The 15,029-nt window shown below is 43.2% G+C and overlaps 1 protein-coding gene across 2 annotated transcripts in view; it reads right to left on the bottom strand.

Annotated features, from left to right (window-relative positions):
* The window catches only part of LOC112262603 (ephrin-A5), a 198,554-nt gene extending 183,969 nt beyond the window's left edge, over positions 1 to 14,585 (bottom strand). Inside the window, exon 1 of one of the 2 annotated variants that reach the window (XM_024438241.2) lies at positions 13,399 to 14,585. In XM_024438241.2, the coding sequence (XP_024294009.1) occupies positions 13,399 to 13,523 (125 nt within the window). In that variant the 5' untranslated portion in view covers positions 13,524 to 14,585. The remainder of the gene's footprint in view (positions 1 to 13,398) is intronic. The other variant, XM_024438240.2, reaches the window with a different exon arrangement.
* Between the last annotated feature and the right edge of the window lie 444 nt (positions 14,586 to 15,029).

Below are 15,029 nucleotides of genomic sequence, written 5' to 3'. Positions count from 1 at the left end.
AAAAGTGACCGCAATTATGCATGTAATGCTTTTATTATAAAAAGGTGCATTTTTATGGTGAAAATGATCTTCCCCAAACTTAAAACTCAAGCTTTGCTTATATATGCCAGTTAGGCTCTATACCCTTTATAAAGCGGATTAATGTGCTTAATTTTAAGAAGTTATTTGGCCACTTTAGTTATGATACAAACCTGTTCAAACATATATGCCCATGGGCTAGGCTACATGAGGTGTGCGACTATGATTGGAAAAAGTCGCCAAAAAAAGGTATTGTTTCTTGCCTTATGCTGGGCATCATTACCAAGTGATAATATATAATTCACAAGTGACAGGCTAATATTGTCACCCGTCAGACTATTCTTGATTTAATCGTGTCTTTACCTACACTAAGTAATATATGTGTGAAATTGGTTTTGATTTAGAATGGACCATCATCATGCTCCTATATGGAAACATGGGCAACAGGAGCAGAGAAAAAGACATGGCATCTATACACTTAAATAGCGAAAGAAGGATGCTTTTCCCTGTGGTTTATTTTCATGCCAGGCAGGTAGGCTGAACTCTAGTTGTAAAGAGAAGCAATGTGCATATTATTAAGAAAGTTGAGAAATAAATATAGTAGGCCTAGACTATAGAGAGCTGATGGTATCCTCCTCTTTTTAATAGAAGCCATCAGCAGCATCAGAGCTTAGAGAAGCCTAATTACCGTGACTAAATGGTGGAATTTGACTGCCTTCAAGACTCATGACTTTTGCCTTTGGTGCAAAAAAAACAAAAACAGTGGACAAAAACGGGGCTGTTTTTTTGATGAGAGGTCGTGCAGGCTAACAGGCGGGCCACAAAGGCAAATAACGGTGCTGTACAACAGTGGTGTGCAGAACGGCATCTCGGAACACATAACTCATCAGTCCTTGTCACGATGGGCTATTGCAGCAGATGACCACACAGGGTTGCACTCCTATCAGCTAAAAACAAGAAGAAGCAGCTCCAGCGGGCACACGATCACCAACACTGGACAACTGAGGAGTGGAAGAACATTTCCTGGTTCCTGCTGTGTCATGCTGACGGCAGAGTCAGGATTGGCGTAAGCAGCATGAGTCCCTGGCCCCATCCTTCCTGGTGTCAACGGTGCATGCTGGAGGCAGTGGTGTAATAGTGTGGGGAATATCTTCCTGACACACGTTAGGCCCTTCGATAGCAATTGAGCAACGTTTCCCATGCCCTCAAAAATTTTAGCTGTTCTGGAGACAAAGGGGATTCCGACCCGGTACTAGATGGGTATACTTAATAAACGGTATATTATAGCATATAGTTGTATACCAGTAATATGAATGTATTGTTGTGTTCAAAAATATATATACACTACAACAAATTAAACACATTTCATAATTTTTTTAAAAGTGTGAATAACAAATAGTAATTTTTGTTTTACCTAAATCGCTCAATAGATAAGAACAAAAATAAATTTGAAAACATTTAATTTAATTTAGGTAAAATAATAAAATAAGACATTGAAATACAATTCCAGTCAAAAAAACAAACAACGCAAAAACATAATTCCTTACATGCATTCCTATCCATTAAACTATGTTCTCATTGATCTGTATTTCAGAAGATTGATCCTGTTATATGAATAACAACAGGAACACAGCAGCCTAAATTAAGACACTAGCACTAGTGAGGCAAACAACGCTGTTCCAACATTGTTAATTCCTGGGAAAATTAAAAACCTCCTGCAAACTCCCCCATCTAATCCTGGCTGGAATGTCTCCGGTCGTGTTCTAGAAATGACATGGAGTTCAGACGCTAAGGAGTACAGAGCACAGCAGGTGAGACGGAACTCTGGAACTATGGTAACTCTGGAACACTGGAACACTGGATGGAGTGTTCTGTGTGTTCCGTGTTCTATGGAACTTGAGCCGGCCCACTGTATATTCCAACAAGACCTTTTCAAAACCAAAAGCCAACCACACAGAGAGAAAAACACTACTCCTAACGTTATGTCTGAAACAAGAATGTGTGCCTATTCATTGCCACAAGAAAATGTTTAGAGCAGTACAGCTGCAGACATTTAAATCAAATAAAGTCTGAATGCCCTTGTTTTGTTATCCAATTGCATTATTTCATGTGTCTCATGACTATTTCTGCTCTGTGACTGACCCACCTCAATCTAGTGAAATATTGGCATAATCACAGATTCATTTGAGATTATTTTATATTCTCAGTAAGACTACCCTCCGCACAGTTCCTTTAATCACACATCTGTTATTTTGGGCCATTTTATATACAGTTGAAAATTCTAAAATCTCTTGTCATGTATGGCTGTATAGTTTGGCTCAAAAATGGCTGCCAGCATTACCCCTTTGTATATGTCTGCTCGAAAGGCTGGCGCAACATTTGTATTTCTCCTCACTGAACCTCCATATTTTTTTTTGCTCACGTGGCTCTGTCTCACTCACTTGTACGCGCATATGCACACACAGAGATACAGTTGCGTATTAGCCAGCCGTCAGTCAGCAAGGGCAGCCACAACACTGGGCCTAACCCTAACAAAGTGCATGCTGAGTCACCCCAGCAGGAACCCCCAAAACCCAAGACTTATTACGGACACATCTACTAGTAATCTCTGGGAGAGAGAGAGAGACAGAGAGACAGGGAGGCAGAGAGACACAGAGACAAAGATAGAGACACAGGGAGAGAGAAAGAGAGAGAGACAGAGACAGAGAGAGACAGACAGAAAAAGAGACAGTTAGAGAGAAGGAAAGAAAGAAACAGAGAGAGACAGAGGTAGAGAGAGAGAGTGGGAGCGAGAGAGAGAGGGAGAGAGGGGGGAGAAAGAGAGAGCGAGGGGAGAGGGAGAGAGGGGGAGCAAGAGAGAGGGAGAGAGGGAGCAAGAGAGAGAGGGAGAGAGGGGGAGCAAGAGAGAGAGGGAGAGGGAGAGAGGGGGAGCGAGAGAGAGAGGGAGAGGGAGAGAGGGGGAGTGAGAGAGAGAGAGAGAGAGAGAGGGAGAGGGAGAGGGAGAGGGAGAGAGAGGGGGAGCGAGGGAGGGAGATGGAGAGAGGGGGAGAGAGAGATGGGAGAGGGGGAGAGAGGGAGAGGGAGGGAGAGAGAGGGAGAGGGGAGAGAGGAGAGGGAGAGGGAGAGAAAGAGAGAGAGAGAGAGAGAGAGAGAGAGAGAGAGAGAGAGAGAGAGAGAGAGAGAGAGAGAGAGAGAGAGAGGGGAGAGAGAGAGAGAGGGAGAGAGAGGGGAGAGGGGGGAGAGGGAGAGGGAGAGAGGGGGAGCAAGAGAGAGAGGGAGAGGGAGAGAGGGAGAGTGAGAGAGAGAGAGGGAGAGAGGGGGAGTGAGAGAGAGAGGGAGAGGGAGAGAGGGGGAGAGAGAGAGGGAGAGGGGGGCAAGCAAGAGAGAGAGAGAGAGGGAGAGCAAGAGAGTGAGCGAGAGAGAGAGGAAGAGGGAGAAGAAAGAGAGAGAGAGGAAGAGGGGGAAAGCGAAATAGAAAGGAGAAACTGGGGAAAGAAAATGGCATGTTTCTCAAACACCTCACAAACAACCAGATCAAGTCTCAACATCAATTATCTATTCCCCCAAACACCATGCCACTCATTAGCCTTTAAAACTGATTCATATGAATGCCGAGCTTTCTAAGAAAGGAGGGAGGGAGGGAGTAGAGGAAGAATATAAAGATGGGGGGACTTGAGAGGAAGAGGTTTTGTGTCTCAGGACAAAGAGCTGGTGGCTTTTTAATCCTCTCAGTGACTCCATGTTCATAACCTGGGTAGCAGCTGCAGCTATGGGATAGGCTGCGTTGCTTTAAAATACCTGGGTATAGGGGCTTCACTCTGAAGAGATTTTGGGTGTAGAAAATGTACATAGAAAATTAATCTCCACAACTTGAGCTACACAACAAAATATGAACTCTACTTCTTAAAAATAGCAAAGCCGTTGTTGAATGTGTTCGTGGTTCTGCGTACGCTCATGTTCCGTTCTGATGTCATATTTGGTTATCTGGGATAATGTTTGCATTATCCAGCCAACCAAAGCCGGGCCATGAGCAGAGGGTGAGGATGGAATTAGTGAAGAGAGGCAGAAATGGCTGGAAACTGAGGTGTGAAACAAGTGATGAGGGGGACAAATAGAAGGGTGTGAGGGGTATACAGCAGCCTGATCACTAAAATAAGACTTCAATTTCAGATATTTCAAAAGGTTGAGAACATATTTATGCCTTCATCTGCAAAAAAAGTTGATAAAAGAAACGATTGTGGGCATGATCTCGTGATGCTCAGAGCCGAAGCGCGTTGCTTAGACCACTAGCATACTTGATGATACTTGATGGTAATAGCACGTCGTTTTTTATTATTTTGTTTTAAGCCTTCCCAAACCATATCCCTAACATTAACCACTCTAAATGAATGCCTAAACTCTTAACATTTGAGTTGTTTCTGTTTTAACCTGTAACCAGACGGAATTAACCCTGTAACCCTGTTACATTTCGAAGGGAAACTATGAGATCTTGTTGTATATAGAGCCACCTCCTAAACACTCTCCTCAGCCTCGGTTATAACACTCTGCCTTCCCCCATCTCCTCCTCTTGTCTCTTCCTCTCCTCAGTGAACGTGCTAAAACTTCAGCTGTGGCCCCCACTCCTGCCTCATCAACCCTTCCAACTGCTCCATCTCCCTTCTCTCCCTCCGTTTTAAGGGCATGCCTACTTTCAGCCGAGAGAGAGAGGACAGAGAAAGGAGAACAATGACTGCCTTTCAGCCTGTCAGAACCCGGCCAGAGAGAGAGACTCGATCGCTGCTGCGTGCGCGCGGACGTGTGTAGGTTGTACTCGGAGGGAGTTTGGAAGCGGCTTAACTGTTTTGTGGTGCCTCTCTCCAGTTCAAGCAGTGGGGGCTAAGCGAGGTGAAAGCATTGTTGATGTGTTTGTGTTTAGGGACATGGAATTGAGAGGGGAAATATGAGGGGGTGTTCATATTCAAAACAATGTCTGGCCCATCGACTGATATGCCAACACCCGCATTATCTACGCTAGACTGAAGCAGACACACAGACCAACATCCTGCTTCCAAAACCCACAAGCTGAGACTGGGCTTTCAGTGGCTCTGACTGACTGTATACAGGTGTGGAGGTGGATATACTCTGTGACAAAGGTACAGGAGGATAAAAACAGTATATTCCCTTAACACTTTGTGGAGCAACAACGTATTCTGTATTTTTATTTAGGCACCTGGAACTACAGTACAATAAGATGTGCTAGCGTTTCCTTCTTGAATGTAATATTCTTCCCACATAGAAGCAGTACTCAGTAATGCATGGGCTCTACTCATGGAGATGCACGTTTGGGAATAAACCCAGCAGACTATTACAGTCAGACTGCGGAGAAGGGAAACCATGACCAAGGCTGCTGGCTGTCCTAACGGTGGTGACATTTCATTCTTTAAAACACGTGTCTCTCTCTCCCTTGTCATTTACGAAGGCCTACACTGTCAATTAGGTATTTGTTCTGGAGATGTGACGTCTTCTAGGATACATTCTCCACACTGCTCCCCAACCCAGCTAGAACAACATCCACTCACTCCCCCGCACCGCCAAGCCAGTCAGCCCCAAAGTTAAATAAGGAAAATGTCTGTGAATGTCCGAAGTCAGTGTACCATGAAAGGAATTATCTGTGGAAAATGGGTCTGGCAAAACCGAGGGTCTCAAATGGTTGGTCTCGGCCCGTCACATTTTCCAATTGCACAGAAAAGGGTGATGACAACAAGAAAATCAATCATTCAATCATGCCCTTCTGGTCTTTTCGTGCAAATGTTGTTATTGCGTCAAAATGCAATTGAGCTTTGAGTGTAAATGAGTTTAACAGCGGAACACAGAAAACAAATCAAGCAAGACTAAATGAGCTTGTTGACATCAAATAAATGAATAAAGAATTGTACTACACTTGATCAAAAGTGAAAAAAAATGTAATCACAAAGAAATTAATTTTTCTTGGCATTAATTTAAAAAAAAATATATGTCTATGCATCTGACCTCAGCATAAATGTAACATATCCAAAATAGACACAGAACATAAATGTCTCTTTGTTGACACAGGGCATAAAGAACTGCTGCCATGGGTGGCAATGTTGAGTTGCTACATGTTCCAGTCAACCTGTCAAAACTGAAACAATGCATTGAGCCATGCAATCACCCTACACTCAACAGGAAGAAGAGGAGCAGTGTGGACAGGAGGGAAAGGATTGGAGGGGTGGAGGGCAGGAGTGTCCATGTCTGAGAAATTCCTCACAGATTGGGGTTTGGAGTATGGGGGGGGTGAGCGAGCCGCACAATAGCGCCCACATGTGGTCTGGGAAGGTAGATCACTCCATGCCACTACCAGCTGCTTTCAGGCCTCCCCCTCAAAAAATGTGTGTGGATGGGGGCAGAGGTTGGGGCCGTGTACTCTGCCTGTGGTGGGGGGAGACCAAGGGTAGGGGCAAGGACTGGGGGCGAGGGCCTCTAAAGCTCCAGACAAAGGCATAATGCCCATAGACATAACGCATAGAATAGACATATTCCTAAAATTGTAATTCACAGCTTTAGAGAAACAAGGACAAAAGACAGCATGCGTTAACGATAAACTGCATCTAACATCTACCCTGAGATCTGGTCCAGAATCCTTTGTAGTCTTTAGAGCTATAGGTTAGAGCTGGGATAGGGAGATCTGGTCCAGAATCCTTTGTGGTCTTTAGAGCTATAGGTTAGAGCTGGGATAGGGAGATCTGGTCCAGAATCCTTTGTGGTCTTTAGAGCTATAGGTTAGAGCTGGGATAGGGAGATCTGGTCCAGATTCCTTTGTGGTCTTTAGAGATATAGGTTAGAGCTGGGATAGGGAGATCTGGTCCAGAATCCTTTGTGGTCTTTAGAGCTATAGGTTAGAGCTGGGATAGGGAGAACTGGTCCAGATTCCTTTGTGGTCTTTAGAGCTATAGGTTAGAGCTGGGATAAGGAGATCTGGTCCAGAATCCATTTGGAAAGAGTACACCAAAGACCTTTAAAATGATCCCCTCTCTCCTATACCTCAGAGAACCCTGAAACACAGAAACTATACTCAGATCTGGGGGAAATAAAGACAAAACTCAGGGAAACCGGACAGGGAAAAGTTATTTCTATCAATGTTGTGACAGAATTTTATAAAAGTATAGTATATGATCGGACACATGTGGGTGTTGCGTAAGCTGGTTAATACCGTATTGTTTCCAAGTAAAGCTATAGTGTTGCTGTGAAAGCTGGGGATTAGTGGGCAGCTGAATGGAGATGGGCCGGCCGATAGTGGAGTTTCAGCACTGCACATGACATTGGAGTGATTAAGCTCAAAACAAAGCCGAAATCTGGACATTGAAATGAGTTACGGCCACAGTACAGTACAGCCATCTATAGCCTACCAGTGCAACAACAACCCAAACCTCCAAAGTGTAGAACTTTGGTTAAATCATTTGGGGAAATATTTTCTGCTCTCTTGGATGTATATGACTTTTTAACTGGGACAGTAATGTATCAGAATTAATTTCCACATAAAAATCAACCAATACAAAATTAACAAAAATCAAATTTGCAAATAAAAAATCGAAAACTGTACTTTTTTTCTGTGAAACGCATGTTTTCCACAATAATATACAAGATAATCTAATCTCCAACGAGTGAAAGACATCCACAGACTCCTGTGAAGCTGCGTGTTCTGTCCGATGCTTGGCATCTCTAACAGGGTCAAAACCGAGAGGCCTTCTCCTCTGTTCAAGACCAGCGCTCACTGAAGAAAAACTGATCCACCCACACGTATTTTACTGAGCTATGTTCTCCTCTCTCTCACATTATAACAGTCCACCATGGATACACTTCAGAGGTAGAACATGAAGCTGTTGTTATGACCGCATAATAAGTTAAGTCAAAAATACACAGAGGTTACTTGTTCAAACCCTTTGTTCAGTTTCCTCAAAAGGCTCTCTTTAATTTGGAAAGATATTAGGATGGCTTGTATGACTACGGACTTCAAATAGTAGGCACTACGGAAAAAAATACATTTCAGGAGAAGAGACCCCTCATTAATGTATTGGGTCAATATATTTGTCAAATTCAAATGAACTTTATTAACAGGCTTTGTCCAAAAGCAGTAAACGCTATTTTGCAAAAAAAAGTCATTCGCATTCATATCACAAAGGATCCTCCTCTCAGGTCATATTTTTTCATGAATCCTTCGGGCAACTGTTTGATTTAATAATATGTCACACCTACGTTGTATCTCTACTGCTCTTTCCCTCCAACGCCATCTCTTTCCCTTCTCTCTCGCTTTCTCTTTCCATTTCTGTTGAGTCTACCCTGCTGTTGCAGACGCTGCAGGGATGAAATAACGGCAGAGCAAGGGGTCATTAACGAGAACTAATCAGCCTTCAGTCAGAGAGGGAGGGAGGGAGGGAGGGAGGGAGGGAGGGAGGGAGGGAGGGAGGGAGGGAGGGAGGGAGGGAGGGAGGGAGGGAGGGAGGGAGGGAGGGAGGGAGGGAGGGAGGGAGGGAGGGAGGGAGGGAGGGAGGGAACCAACTGATGGAAAAATAAGTCTGAGGGTATAGAAAAAGAACAACAGGGCAGAGGAGAGTGAATGTGTGGGGGGGCGTGGGGTCAAATTTATTTTAAACTCAACTAAAATCCACTATTACATTGGAAAATCTTTAATGTAAGTAAATATGCTATTAAATAGGACAAGGAATTGTAATCTAAAAGTAATGTAAATAAACAAGGACGTATTGTGTTTTGATCCCTGGACTAGTCTCCTGGATACGGCTATGGTAGAGACTTTCCCTCTACAGTCTGAATATGTACTGTGTCTGTGTTAGTGCACAGTCAGCACACACACAGCGACAGATAGTTTGTTACGTCCCGTGGCTCGGTGATAGGTAATGAGAAGTCCAACCGGGAGAGATGTAATTATGAGAGGTTTGCGAGAGTGTGGAGGAGAGGGACCAAGCCCCTGGTGACCTCCTGGCCCATTCTTCACATAGCACAGAGACATGCACAGAACGGCCTGAAAGCTATGAGTGAGGCCAGCAGATCGGGTTTGGGGTCAAAACCATTTTAGTTCAGTCCATTCAGTCCAAATGTACTTTTGTAAATCTCTCTCTCTCTCACACACACACACCTCAAAGTTATCTGGCAGACTTATTTATTTATGTCTCTCTCTCTCTGTGTGTGTGTGTGTGTGTGTGTGTGTGTGTGTGTGTGTGTGTGTGTGTGTGTGTGTGTGTGTGTGTGTGTGTGTGTGTGTGTGTGTGTGTGTGTGTGTGTGTGTGTGTGTGTGTGTGTGTGTGTGTGACCTCTCTAGCTAGCACTAGTTGGGTCCATGGAGGGACTCCTGAAATATCTAATTGTATTCATTCATTTTGTGGTAACCAGTGTGGGACAGAGACAGAGTGGCCTACAGCTACGGGGGAGAGGGGAGTTGAAGGAAGAGCTCTCACCAGCAGGACAGCAGGAACCTCCTTAGAGAAAACAAAGTGACTAAATACACAAGGTACTGAGATAAAGAAAGATAGAAAGAAAGAAAAAGAATGAATAATAGGTAGGATCCTGGGAGAAAAAAACTTTCCATCAAGGACATTAGAAATAATCACAGGGACAGAGAGAGAGAGTGAGAGAGAGCGAGAGAGAGCGAGAGAGAGCGAGAGAGAGAGAGAGAGAGAGAGAGAGAGAGAGAGAGAGGAGAGAGAGAGGGAGAGAGAGAGAGAGGGAGAGAGAGAGAGAGAGAGAGAGAGAGAGAGAAAAAAAAAGAGGAGAGAGTATATAGACATAATATGACATGTAATGTGTAATGTTGAAATACCTGGGTATAGGTGTAATGTTTACTGTTAATTTTGTATTGTTTATTATCTATTTCACTTGCTTTGGCATTGTTAGCATATGTTTCCCATTCCTATAAAGCCCTTAAATTGAAATTGAATTGAGCGAGAGAGAGAAAGATTCACCAGAGTAATTAAGCAGTTTCAAGGTTCTCCGTCTCCTGCCCAAGGTGTGAAGTATCTAAACGCTTTCTTCACTTTGGGTCAACAGAGCTTGTAGGAGAGCCTCCAGTCTGCTCCCATACACCACTGAACTGTAGATGCAGTCGTGTGAAGAAGAAACACCTCTAATAGCAGATAACAAAGGACTATGATTTCTCCACACTTCCCTTTGGGGAAGTGATTGTTTTCTGTTTGTGAATCAGGTTGACAGTCAGCCTACTGGTGATTGGGATCTTCATAGAGCTTTGATGGAGAGGTCAATACACTTAATATACACCCTACTCCATACAACACCGCTGGCTCATACTGATATAGAGAATACATATTTATTTACCGAGGCATCTGTAACAAAATGTTTGCTCTCCTGCCCTCTCTTTCCGGTCGTTCTAGTTTTCTGACTCTGCCTGTTTGCTAATGTAACTTGCTAGCTAAGTGGTTAGCTTGCAAGAGAAAGCTTCTTGGTTCCAGCAGAGACAATCAATCCCCTCCTGGATCAAGATCTCTGCATCCTAAAAAAAAATTTGGGAAAGGAATAGCGGCCTTTGTGTGCACTGCCAGTAATTCCATACCCTGGTATGGTACAGGAACCGTACGAAGGTAGGAACCTCTGGATACCACCCAACACTAGTTGAGAGTCAAACAAACTTGATTAGTGTAAGTAGAAGAAGATGACTAACATTATTAAAGCCTGTTTCCTGTCCTCGGGCTAGTCAGGAGTTCAGAAACAAGACGAGTGAAACAACCTATAACTCGATTTCACAAGTTCAACACTATTGGAGCTAGCTCACGTCTCCACAGAGTTCTGTTTTGCTTTCCTTCAATTTCAACTCGAGATTTACAGTAAATTTACTCAAACGTTTTAATTTCTGTAGCTTCATTTTTTATTCCACTGGAAGTAAGCAAACTGTCAGCACATCTGGAGTAAATCAAGCGGTCCACAGAACCGCCAGTCAAAGTCTTCGTGAAAAATGTGCACCCTAATGAAACTGTGTCTATCAGCGTAACACATCAGACTGAGCTCAAATTTGTGTTACTTCTGTTGAACAAAGCGGCACACAAATAAACAACTGGCTTAAGCTGGAGTGTAGAGCTGGACCACAGCGGTCATGATGGAGTGTACCAGCACTAGGGATACCTAGTCTAAGGCTAGAATGGCCCCAGCTCAACTAGGTCCCTACGCTTGTACCCTGACCACTAATTGCTTTCAGCATGAATATTTTTTCAGAAACTTCAAAATGAATATAAATAGTTATTAAATAATGTCTATGTAGCTATGATAAAATGCTTTGTATGTTTTTGGAGAATACGCTTAGGTGATCCATTCAGCAAATACTAAATAATTTTTGCATTTGAGTGAGTGAACAGCAACAACTTAATTGGAAAAATTCAGACTAGGGTTAATATATAGTCATACAAAAAGTCAAATACTGTTTTGCAATTAGAATAACACATGAAATAAGCTAAATATGACAAGTAAATACACTTTTGACTATGTGAAGTATGATTGGCTGCTGTTAAGTTTTCCAGAAAATGTGATATGACATGTACAGTATGACCCTCTGTATTTGGAAAATGTCAAAAGCAACACTTTGTATGCTATGGCCTCAAGGAAATGTAAACGTCAACCTCCGCTGACCTTAGTCTCACTATGTAAAACTACTACATGGGTGCTTCATTGTAGCCTACAATATATTAGGAATAGACACCACATCTTAATCCTATACTAGATAACTATGTGAAACTTGCCCAAATGCAGTCGGTTCTCTCTCTCAATCAACTTCAATTCTGTTTTAAATTATTCAATCAAATATTCCACATAAAAAAATATGTATTTTGCACAATGCTTGCTGATATCAACTACTTTGTGGAAAAGTTTTAGAATATAATGTATCATAACGTAGGCTACATGTCCAACATCCTTACTCAATATTCAATAAAATGAAGTTCATTAAATAATGTGATATCTAATAAATCAATTAAGTGGGGTTAGTTGTGGCAAAATGAGGGCATTGGTTTGTTTACGAATTTGTCCTTCAATGTAAACTATCAATGTTTCACGGTTGCCAAACTATTCTGGTCATGGGCTAATACGTCTGTGTATACGTTTTACATTTCATATATTGATTATCAACTTGTTTTAACGTTTGTGGTTTTAGACAGTATGACAATACCTACATTGTATGCTATGCTCGCACGAAGTAGATTACTTTAGCGCAGCAAAAATGGCTGCTTTCACAACCAGTCAACCTACAATTGAATTACAGTATGTTCATATTATTTAAATATCAATGATTTAACCATTTAAACCTATGAATCATAATAATTGCATAATTATGTAATTCAAAGTCGGTGAGAACATTTTTGGGAAACATTACAGAGGAGCTTTTTCACTGGATAAAAACATTTTTTCCGAATAAGAACAAGTGGATTGGATAAATCCCTTGTGAACAACGCATATCATGATCAAATTAAAAGACAAGAGATTAAACGACTAAATTAAGTGCAACCTATCAGTATAGCAAGGCTTTATTCCTGGTTAAGTAGGCGTATTATTGATTTCTTATAAGCTTCTAAATTGGAAGAGCGACCCATAAATGTGCCCATGGCCTACAACTAGTGACAAAACATACGTCGTACAGATTTGAGCGCTTCCCGCTCACATGCTACATCTAAATTGTAATATTTTCGCGCGCTTGCTGTTCTCGGAAATATGGGTTAATCACGGTGCCATTTTATCCGTGAATTGACAGCACTTGCTGAATTGAATTCCGCTCATTCAAAGATGAGAGATGTAGGCTACATATACGTTGTAGGCCTAAGCCATCCAATCAATGCAATGGTCCACGCATTATTCTACATACTCAAACGGTAGGCTTTACTACAAATCCACTCGAATTAACTCACAAATAATGTTACATGATTTAACCGGAGCATATTCAGAAGACAGGCACGAGCGCCCAATCGATTCACAAACACGGAATGCAGACACTGGAACACGCAAGAGATTACTCTCCAACCGTGCGCTTTTCGGGTGACACATCGCATAGGCTTATTATGACAATATTCTAGATTTCATCAACTTGACCTGATTACGGTTGACTGAAAATAATTCAGTGTAGACTGTACCCAAAATAGGTTAGCCTATATTCAACCTGTGCGCACAGGTTGTGTTCTGTTGTACCAATAGCCTACCCACATTTCTGGGAAATAGCCTATATAACCCATCAGAGAGAACTGTTCAATAAGCATGACTCTATACCTTAAATAAAAGACACCGTGCCATTTGTCTATACACACGCCTCGGCCAGTGGTGAGATCACAGAGACAACATCGACTCCCTTCGGCCCCACTGGCCGCTCTGAGTGGCACCTACCTGGGGTTGGTTCGGTTCCAGAAGACGGCATACCGGTCGGCCACCACCTTGGAGCTGGGCTCCTGGCTGAATACACACACCCATAGCACCAGAAAGACAAATAGCACCATCTCCACTTTCAACATCACAACAGCAAAGTTCGGCACGTATTCCTCTTCGATGTGGGGTGACTGCACGATCTGTCAGTTCTAGGTACACTTCAGCTGGAGAGATGCCTTCTTTCGTTTACATTTGTGTGCCTTTTCTTTCCTCTGTCGCAGTTTATGGATGACAGAAAAAGGCAGGACAATTCAATACAACAGAAATCGCTGTCTCCTACACCACTACGTGCTAAGGGCTTTGATAGCGCAACCTGCGATACAGATGACGCCTTGCTGGTCACTTGGTTAAAATTAATTGACGACCGTAGCAGGTGAAGTTATCAAATGCAAGTGTCACTGTGTGTAGTGCATCTCGCTCAGGTTCAGTGTCCGGCTCAGTTTTATGTGTTCATGGGACGTCAGCTTTGACGGCTCCAGGATAAGTAAAAATCACTCCTAGGGCAGACACTTTTTTTCACACAAATGTACAAAAAGGGATATCAATACATGCAGTCAGATGTATAAAACGTTGATTAGAATGACCATCTAATACAGCAGTCTCTGTAAGGTCATGGCATGCGCTGAGCTGGATCCGTGTCAGGACTGCTCGCTGGGAATCAACAGCGCAGAGGGTAGGTCCAAGTCCAATAATGACAAACGAAAAGAAGCAATCTCGCGCTTTAGCTCGAGTCCGTAAGATGTCAACGTTTTCAGAGGTGGAACTTTAGAAAGCCACATAGGCAACCCCCGGCTGCAGTGAAGTCGTTTATACGTAACGCTGTCTCACTGCTCCGTTCGCAGACTGGCCGAAAAAGGCTGCTATCCTTTCTCAGCGCTGTCTTGAAAGTGTCACGGGTAGGTGGGGAGGAGTCCGTCCTCGAGCCTCTCTCATGCGCTGCTGCTGGGTGACAGTAGGGCAGCTTGTTTGCCCGGAGCCCAAATGGCAGCATTCCACAGCATTCTCTTCATATATAACCATTGGAGAGAAAAAATAAAACACGCTTGATTCATGTGCTTCTTTCACCTGATGTTTAGATTCAACCGGACGAGAAGAGAGGGAAGGTGAGAGCAAAGGCAGTTCGTTGCTGACTGCCAGAGTGGGTTCGGTTACAGCCGACCGGAGGATAGTCCCATTGGTTTGAATTTTGAATGGGCGTCACACTAACAAAACAAGACCCCTCCCCTCCCAACCGAACTAATTCAATTACTGTGTGGAAGCTGAACGCACCGCTTGCACGGAGAGAAGGAGCCCGGGATAGGGACCGAGAAATACACTGTCAGATCACACTGATAAACGCACTGAGCAGGCTATTTAATTACGGAACAAACGGACAGAGACCAAGAATCGAGTTACAATCTGGACCAACAGAGTGTGTGTGTGTGTGTGTGTGTGTGTGTGTGTGTGTGTGTGTGTGTGTGTGTGTGTGTGTGTGTGTGTGTGTGTGTGTGTGTGTGTGTGTGTGTGTGTGTGTGTGTGTGTGCGTGCGTGTGTGCGTGCACTTTCTCAGAATATAATTAGAATGAACAAAATACATATTGTTTGTCACGTTT

This window comes from Oncorhynchus tshawytscha, linkage group LG12 (genome assembly GCF_018296145.1).
Source record: "Oncorhynchus tshawytscha isolate Ot180627B linkage group LG12, Otsh_v2.0, whole genome shotgun sequence".
In the NCBI taxonomy this organism is placed as follows: Eukaryota; Metazoa; Chordata; class Actinopteri; order Salmoniformes; family Salmonidae; genus Oncorhynchus; species Oncorhynchus tshawytscha.
The sequence above is the reverse complement of the archived record's forward strand: the minus strand, read 5'-3'. Positions and strand labels throughout refer to the sequence as shown.